This window comes from Sphaeramia orbicularis, unplaced genomic scaffold (genome assembly GCF_902148855.1).
Source record: "Sphaeramia orbicularis unplaced genomic scaffold, fSphaOr1.1, whole genome shotgun sequence".
NCBI lineage: Eukaryota > Metazoa > Chordata > Actinopteri > Kurtiformes > Apogonidae > Sphaeramia > Sphaeramia orbicularis.
In genome coordinates, this window is record NW_021941570.1 from 52,804 (window position 1) to 62,780 (window position 9,977).

The following is a 9,977-nucleotide window of genomic DNA, read 5'->3' on the forward strand; positions in this document are numbered from 1 at the left end:
CAGTGGTGCAGCAGCTGTAGTTGCTGCTGGCTGATAACCCAACCTGACCTGACCACTGGTCTGATTCTGTCCTCCACTCTGAACTGCTGTGTTCTCTGGACACATTCTAAACTGTCATGTGTTTGTTCACACACTGTCCAACCCATGAACTGAGGGTTCGGGTTCAGCTTCTGTGAAGCACAGATCTGGAAACAAATGGACATGTGTAACAGGGTCAAATATCTAGCAGCACTGTGGGTATGTATATTATACTGAACCAAAATATAAACGCACCACTTTTGTTTTTGCTCCCATTTTTCATGAGCTGAACTCAAAGATCTAAAACTTTTTCTGTGTACACACAAGGTTTATTTCTCTCAAATATTGTTCACAAATCTGTCTACATTTGTGTTAGTGAACACTTGTTCTTTGCTGAGATAATCCATCCACCTCACAGGTGTGGCAGATCAAGATGCTGATTAGACAGCAGGATTTTTGCACAGGTGTGCCTTAGGCTGGCCACAATAAAAGGCCACTCCAAAATGTGCAGTTTTATCACACAGCACAATACCACAGATGTCACAAGTTTTGAGGGAATATGCACTGGTCATGTGACTTCAGGAATCTGCACCAGAGCTTCTGCCTGTGAATTGAATGTTCATTTCTCTGCCATAAGCCATCTCCAAAGCTGTTTCAGAGAATTCATGAAGAAGACTGTGCGAGGAAAATGGTGGTCACACCAAATACTGACTGGTTTTCTGACCCCCCTGGACCACCCAATACAGTAAAAGTGCACATTTTAGAGTGGCCTTTTATTGTGGCCAGCCTAAGTCACACCTGTGCAATAATCCTGCTGTCTAATCAGCATCTGGATCTGCCACACCTGTGAGGTGGATGGATTATCTCAGCAAAGGACAAAGGAGAAGTGCTCACTAACACAGATTTAGACAAATTTATGAACAATATTTGAGAGAAATAGGCCTTTTGTGTACGTAGAAAAAGTTTTAGATCTTTGAGTTCAGCTCATGAAAAATGGGAGCAAAAACAAAAGTGGTGCGTTTATATTTTTGTTCAGTGTATATTGTGTATTGTTATAATTACACAAAATCTGACCATTTTATTTTAATTTCTTTTGGTTGGTACCTGACATTGTGGGCCTCCAGGTCAGTGTGTGGAACTTTTGGTTTTGGTCTGTTCCCCATCGAACAGTTTACAGTGTGACACTGCGCACTATGACCTGAGTTTTCGCGCCTTTACCTCTTCCCTTTTGTTTCGGATTTCTGTGGAAGAGGTAAGCAGCCGTGTAGTTCGTAAAATTTTTGGTTTAACCTTTGTTAATTTAATTTTTTTTACATGAACCAGCTAGTTTAGGCTGTATTAGGCACTTGTAATGTATTTAAACATATTTCTTTATCATTTGGTTTGTGCAGGAGTGTGTTTTACGTGGGATCGCTGACCGGAGGTCTTTGTGTTTTGTCAGTTTTGTCAGAACAATAAACAGAGACTGCCTCCAAAGACTCACGTGCGGGTCTCGTCATTAAAAGAAAAAAGAACACAACGCAGAGTCCGACACCACCGGTTACACATGCCATCAAATAACACATGAAAGGTAGAACATGTGTACATAGAACACACCAAATACCATCAGAACTGCAGTATTCCTTGCTTGTCCTTCATCCTTCACTCCATCAGTCCCTCTTTTTTCACTGTGTTTATCAGTGCCATCACATTTACTGGACTGTAAAGAACTGAGGAGACTGGGCTGTCTGCACACTTTGAACTAACATCGAATTTTGGCTAAAGTCAGAGAAACAATGATTACCCTCAGTGTTTTAATCTGTCCAAATGACGGACAGCCTTCAGAATTTTACATCATTTAAAAAAGAAATCCATCAATGACGGAACATTTTCGGTTAATGCGAACTCTGGAACAGTCTGTCAACACGAACTGGAAGAATGGCTCTGCTCACGTCTGGAGTTGGTTTTCTGATGTTTGGTTCCACAGTCGAATAAAGATAGTTACCTCCGCCAAGGAGGTTCTGTTTTTGCCAGGGTTTGTCTGTCTGTCTGTCCGTTAGTGTGCAACATAACTCAAAAAGTTATGGACAGATTTGGATGAAATTTTCAGGGTTTGTTGGAAATGGGATAAGGAAGAAAGGATTAAATTTTGGTGGTGATCGGGGGTGGGGGGGCCCACGGGGGGGGCGCAGACCTCCGCCAAGGCTGATCAGTAGCCCCCCCCCGTAAAGCCTGGCTCAGGACACATATTTGTGTCTGAACTCGAACCGTCCATATCAGTTTGTGGGTGGTCCATGCCATGTAGGGACGTGTCCTTCCATGATAGCCCCTCCTCTGGCTCCTCCTCCTTACTGGACTCTTCAGTTGGTCCTTGGGGGGGTCTTATATCTTCTTCATATATTCCTGAAGGTTTTCCATTTCCTTCTGGACAGTAGTTCTGACACTTACTAGTTACATGTTGATGCTCATATGAACTATGTTTTCAGCTCCAAAATGAACCATTTCAGCACAATTAATGCTATATTTTCATGTCACAAATGGACAAGTTCTATTTGAACTGAACTGAGCTGAAAAACAAATCTTCTCTTCTTTTGGATTCCCCAGTTTTTCTTCCCAGATTCTCTCCTCCATATCACATGTTTTATTTGTACAGGTTCAGTCTGGAGTATGGTGCTGATCCATCCTGCTTCTGTTCCACCAATACATACATGAAGAATGGCACACAGCACTGTTTACATCAACACTTTTACAATAAGAAGCATTTTTAGACACAAAGAACAATTCTAGATTGTTCTTTCCTCTTTAGTCTGATGCTAAACTATCCAATAAATAATAGTGCTCCTAGTTTTTGCACAGGGATCATTAGTGTAAACGCTGACATGGCTGCAGAGCATCAGTATGATGGGATCCACAACAACCATGTCACATCCGTCCACTGACACATTTAGTGTTTTTGTGTCAGCTGGGATTGTTTTAGATCCACAATACCAACATTTAGGAAGAAGAGCACAATTAGCAATAGGAAGTCTAGAAGTTTATTCCTAATAAAGTACTGGGACTGACCAGAGCATCATGGGTAATGTCACGTCCGTCCACCAGCAAAAGTTTTCACATCCACGTGCTATTCCAAATCCAATATTTATGAAAATAGAGCTTCTACTGTCAGAGAATATCAGTAGTCTGTGCACAAATGGATTAGCATTATTTACACACACTTCTAGGACTGTAGGACAACTGTTTTGGACACAAATGGACACTCATTTGACCCCCTAATATATATATATATATATATATATATATATATATATATATATATATATATATATACATATATATATATATATATATATATATATATATATATATATATATATATATATATATATTAGGGTTGGGCAAGTTAATGCGTTATTACCGCGTTAACACATTAAATGACGCCGACAATTTTTTTCATCTCACGTTAATGCCGTTTTATTCTTCTGCCTTTCAAGCAAGTCTTAGTTCACTTATACAGACTCTTATTTTAAAACTCATGCTTTTATTTTGGCGCTCCACACGCACCAAGTGCCAGTGCTATGTGTATGTGCAGCTGAGAGGAGAAAAGCCAGCGAACCTTCCAAGTAATGCTGAATCAAACTTTAACTCCTGCAGAAGCAGCGCCTGTATGTGTCAATCATTCTGTAGTTTGCTAAATAATTTCACATACAGACGTACTGTTAGAAACATGTTTATGAAAAAAAACAAAAACAGAAACATGTTTATGACATTATTTTGGATGTGTTTATTACAATGTGTTATTAACATATTTAAGCTAATTGGTTTATGCTAGCAGTGGCAGATGGGTTGCTAATTCTTTCTGCAGGCTCATGTTAAGCTCATGTAAATTCTTTGGTTGTGTTTAATATTCCAGCCTTTGAACTGACCTGTACTTATTTACCATGTGACTGTTGGATTAGCAGTCAATTTAAGTTTAGAATAATTACATCTGTGCATTCTCCATGAATATGCATATCATTAATAGACATAACTAATTGGATTATTTTGTCTTTATTTTATTAGTTAGTTCCTTCTTCTGTCTGAACTGACTACGGGAACACCGAAAGGACAAAACATACATTAGTGACACTTATTCCCACCACTAGAGGGCCCCCTTTGCTTGCTTTTAACAACTGAACATCACATATTATTGGGCTTATTAGTATTAGTACTGATTAGTGGGACTAAGACTCCTGTCAATCACTCACAAGTGGTAATAAACTGGTGTGGACATAAACATGGAGAAAAGTACCAGTCTTCTACATGGACAGTTTCATTTTAAATGTCTTCAGATGGTGGGGGGGAGAAGGACAAAGCTGTTTATAAGCACTGCAAAGTGGAATTATTTTTATCACTGGAGTACTTCAAGTCTGAAATATCACTTAAAGGCAATACATGCTGTTGATGCCGGCAAGTCCCCCCCCCCGAAGATAACTATGTGATTAATCGCAGAAATCCGTGCACTAACATATATATCCACACTCACAGATACATACAGACAGGAGATTTTTGTTCAAATACAGGACACACCAGTGGAAGATAACAGCGCTGTTCGTCCTTTTCAGATGAAACTGCATCAGTAGTTTCTTCAAATGTCAAAACCAAAACAGTTTGATCCTGATTACATTTCAGACTGAGTTCAGAGCAGAGTGACTGCACTGGTGTGTGTCACTAACTTAGATTTGGATTAGGGATGCAAATTGTTGATTAATTCATTAATCGTTAGTTGGTTGCTCTTATCAATCGATTAACTAGTAATTGATAAGCTGCAATTTTCCTGAGAACCTGAATATGTCTTTCAGTATGGTCCATAAGAATAAAAGCTAAATATTGTTTCTGTTCTTCATGATAAAACCAGGTCATTTTCCTTCATGATTGATTTATTGAACCATCGGATGCAGTCAGTGTTTCCTGTGGAATTCATCTGTTGCTGTGGCGGTCTGTAATGGGGGGGTGCACGCGTGTGTGTTTCGTTGGGGGGGTACTTGCACGCGCACAGTACGGCCAGTGGATGCGTGTGTGTTGGTTGGTAACCGTGCACGTGCGTGCGTCACTTTCCGTCCCACTTCTAATACCATGGGAGTACGGTGCAGTCTGTGCCCCCACACAAGTGAAAGTCAAACTTTATCTTTTCCTCCTGAAGCTTCACAAATTCCTTACATATCTGTGTCCTGAATCAGGATCCTGGAGGATGTTTCCAGCTTCTGTCTCACTGACTGTGGACTAGACCAACCTCCAGGAAAACGTTCTGATACCGACCCCACATTTGTGTGTTTTTAGTCGGAGGTGCACCGCTCCCACAGACAGACGGTCAGTCTGTGTTTGGTCATCCATGTCCAGACACACATTCTAACTCATCAACACCATGATCCAGTTCCAGGTCCGCCTATCCCAGCCGCGGCGTCGCAGCGCAGACAAACCGACAGCCTTCGGACACGTGGACAAGGGCAATTAACTAACAATGAATAATTTAATCAAGCAAATTCTTATTGACAATTAATTGTTTACATCTCTAATGTGGACCATATTTTCTAGTGTTTTCTCTCAGTTCTAAAAGCTGTCAGTTTTAAGCAGGTCAAGGCCAGTTCAGAATCCCATTAAAGTCTCATGTCAGCGGATCAATAGTAAAGCTGGAAACAACAGCGGACCAGAGCGTCAATGAGTTCAATACTGTGAACCACTTTGTTAAGTGTAGCCATGAACCAACACTAGGCTGTCATTAACGAAGCTAGTACTGGAGCCGCGATCGATGGAAACAAGTGCACATGTGACCACTGATAATTCATGTAAAAACAGAACCCATACTCTGAGGGACATGACTAACACTGTCCACAGGTTTTCAGTCCACTTCAGCTGAGGAGTTATTCTCTGAAGAGTTTTTTTTTTTTTTAATTTGCTCTTTTCATTTCAAATAAATAAATCCACATTTTTCTCCAAATATCAAATCAGATTTTTCTTTCTGTAAGTTGCACCATTTTTTTTTTTTGAAAATGTGAACCCCAGATGCTGCTGTGCCTGGGTCTGGTGTGGTGCCCAGTACTTACGGATGGGCTCCAGGGGTGAGCCCAGCTGGCTGTGGATGGACTCCAGGAGGTCATAATCATCAAAGTCCAGAACAAACTCTTCAAAGTCCTCAAAGCCGTCAGCGTTGGACACTGAGCCCTTCCCCAGGCCCTTCTGGACGCTGCACTGGCGACCCGGTCCGCGGTGGTAGTCCGTACTGGCCTTCCTATCTGAGACCCCCTGGTCCTGGTCCTGGCCCTGGTCCTGGTCCTGTGGTCCCGCTGGGTCCGTCATGTCCACGGCCGGTCCCTCCTCCTGTCCTCCGCTCTCACAGAGGACTCACTGCTCATCCAGGGTTCACCGTTACAGGAACCACACCGGCCTGGGTGGACTCTGCAAACGGACCAAAACTACAGCTGGGTCCTCTTAGAAAACCCGGTTCAAACGGACCAAAACTACAGCTGGGTCCTCTTAGAAAACCCGGTTCAAACGGACCAAAACTACAGCTGGGTCCTCTTAGAAAACCCGGTTCAAACGGACCAAAACTACAGCTGGGTCCTCTTAGAAAACCCGGTTCAAACGGACCAAAACTACAGCTGGGTCCTCTTAGAAAACCCGGTTCAAACGGACCAAAACTACAGCTGGGTCCTCTTTAGGAAACCTGGTCCAGACTGGGGGATGTGAAAATGTGAAAATATTCCAGTCCAGATATTCCAGTGGGGATGTAAACGTATGAGACCCTCCAGACTAAAAGTCAAATAGAATGAAATGAAAGCAAAACACAAATACGGACCCTAACCCTAAACCCTCCTGGTTCTACTGGTGGATCTACGATGACAAAGACACAGAACGCTGACGTTAGCTCCCACCCCAGATGGAGTATCGACCAGGGATGGTCTACTTTGGGTCGTCCACAGCCCATTGATCAGAGCGGCTGTTGGAAAAAAATAAACAGTGAACGGAAGTGTTGGTGTGTGTTGTTTCCATAGTGTCACCGTCACCGTCCAACGTGAGGACGAGTTCAGGGCATCAGGACAGCACTGGCTCCGAAACCAGAAGAAAACAGAAGAAAACAGAATAAATCAGAATAAATCAGAATAAATCAGAATAAATCAGAATAAAACAGAATAAAACATCTGCACTGGAGCTGATCAGGTCAGAAAGGACCTCAAAGTAGTTTTAAGGCAGGGCTGTCAAACTCATTTTAGTTCAGTTCCACATTCAGGTTAATATGATCTACAGTGGGCCGGACCAGTAAAAGAATATAAATAGTAGGATAAGAACTTCTGAGTGAAAAAAGTAAAATTCCGTAATGAAAGTGTTTACATCTATTAATTGTACTTGAACATACAGTGGGCCAAAAAAGTATTTGTTCATCCTCTGGTTGTTCCAGTTCTCCTCCTAAAGATGGCAGAGGTCTGTAACTTTGATCAGAGGTCCACTTCAACTATGAGACAAAAGGAGAAAAAACATCCAGGAAATCACACTGTAGGACTTTTAAAGAATTTATTTGTAAATGATGGTGGAAAAGAAGTATTTATTCCCCACAAACCAACCAGATTTGTGTCTGTCCCAGAGCTGGACCTTCTGCTTTCAGAAGCTCCTATGTCCTCCACTGGTTCCCTGTATTAATGGGACCTGTCTGAACTGGTTCTGTAGAACACACACCTGTCTGAACTGGTTCTGTAGAACACACACCTGTCTGAACTGGTTCTGTAGAACACACACCTGTCTGAACTGGTTCTGTAGAACACACACCTGTCTGAACTGGTTCTGTAGAACACACACCTGTTTGAACTGGTTCTGTAGAACACACACCTGTCTGAACTGGTTCTGTAGAACACACACCTGTCTGAACTGGTTCTGTAGAACACACACCTGTTTGAACTGGTTCTGTAGAACACACACCTGTCTGAACTGGTTCTGTAGAACACACACCTGTCTGAACTGGTTCTGTAGAACACACACCTGTTTGAACTGGTTCTGTAGAACACACACCTGTCTGAACTGGTTCTGTAGAACACACACCTGTTTGAACTGGTTCTGTAGAACACACACCTGTCTGAACTGGTTCTGTAGAACACACACCTGTTTGAACTGGTTCTGTAGAACACACACCTGTCTGAACTGGTTCTGTAGAACACACACCTGTTTGAACTGGTTCTGTAGAACACACACCTGTCTGAACTGGTTCTGTAGAACACACACCTGTTTGAACTGGTTCTGTAGAACACACACCTGTTTGAACTGGTTCTGTAGAACACACACCTGTCTGAACTGGTTCTGTAGAACACACACCTGTTTGAACTGGTTCTGTAGAACACACACCTGTTTAAACTGGTTCTGTAGAACACACACCTGTTTAAACTGGTTCTGTAGAACACACACCTGTTTGAACTGGTTCTGTAGAACACACACCTGTTTGAACTGGTTCTGTAGAACACACACCTGTCTGAACTGGTTCTGTAGGACACACACCTGTCTGAACTGGTTCTGTAGAACACACACCTGTTTGAACTGGTTCTGTAGAACACACACCTGTCTGAACTGGTTCTGTAGAACACACACCTGTTTGAACTGGTTCTGTAGAACACACACCTGTTTAAACCGGTTCTGTAGAACACACACCTGTCTGAACTGGTTCTGTAGAACACACACCTGTTTGAACTGGTTCTGTAGAACACACACCTGTCTGAACTGGTTCTGTAGAACACACACCTGTTTGAACTGGTTCTGTAGAACACACACCTGTTTGAACTGGTTCTGTAGAACACACACCTGTCTGAACTGGTTCTGTAGAACACACACCTGTTTGAACTGGTTCTGTAGAACACACACCTGTCTGAACTGGTTCTGTAGAACACACACCTCTCCACAGCCTCAGTCAGACTCAATCTCAACCATGGACCAGACCACAGAGCTGTCCAAGGACACCAGGAAGAAAACCGTCGACCTGCACCAGGCTGGAAGAGTCCATCTACAATAGACAAGCAGGTTGGAGTGAAAAAAATCAACGGTGGAGCAACTGGAAGAAAATGGAAGACATACAAGACCACTGATAATCTGCCTGGATCTGAGGCCCCACGCAAGATCTCATCCTGTGGGGTCAAAATGATCATGAGAACAGTGAGCAAAAATCCCAGAAGTACACAGAGGGACCTGATGAATGACCTGCAGAGAGCTGGGACCAAAGTACCAAAGGCTCCCATCAGTACCACACTAGGCCCAGAGGGACCTGATGAATGACCTGCAGAGAGCTGGGACCAAAGTACCAAAGGCTCCCATCAGTACCACACTAGGCCCAGAGGGACCTGATGAATGACCTGCAGAGAGCTGGGACCAAAGCACCAAAGGCTCCCATCAGTACCACACTAGGCCCAGAGGGACCTGATGAATGACCTGCAGAGAACAGGGACCAAAGTACCAAAGGCTCCCATCAGTACCACACTAGGCCCAGAGGGACCTGATGAATGACCTGCAGAGAGCTGGGACCAAAGTACCAAAGGCTCCCATCAGTACCACACTAGGCCCAGAGGGACCTGATGAATGACCTGCAGAGAGCAGGGACCAAAGTACCAAAGGCTCCCATCAGTACCACACTAGGCCCAGAGGGACCTGATGAATGACCTGCAGAGAGCTGGGACCAAAGTACCAAAGGCTCCCATCAGTACCACACTAGGCCCAGAGGGACCTGATGAATGACCTGCAGAGAGCTGGGACCAAAGCACCAAAGGCTCCCATCAGTACCACACTAGGCCCAGAGGGACCTGATGAATGACCTGCAGAGAGCAGGGACCAAAGTACCAAAGGCTCCCATCAGTACCACACTAGGCCCAGAGGGACCTGATGAATGACCTGCAGAGAGCTGGGACCAAAGTACCAAAGGCTCCCATCAGTACCACACTAGGCCCAGAGGGACCTGATGAATGACCTGCAGAGAG

At 43.4% G+C, this 9,977-nt stretch overlaps 1 protein-coding gene across 1 annotated transcript in view; it reads right to left on the reverse strand.

Annotated features, from left to right (window-relative positions):
* Positions 1-6,473, reverse strand: part of LOC115416160 (anion exchange protein 3-like) — a 21,593-nt gene extending 15,120 nt beyond the window's left edge. Inside the window, exon 1 of the mRNA XM_030129881.1 lies at positions 6,078-6,473. Within this exon, the coding sequence (XP_029985741.1) occupies positions 6,078-6,330 (253 nt within the window). The 5' untranslated portion in view covers positions 6,331-6,473. The remainder of the gene's footprint in view (positions 1-6,077) is intronic.
* Positions 6,474-9,977: the final 3,504 nt, after the last annotated feature.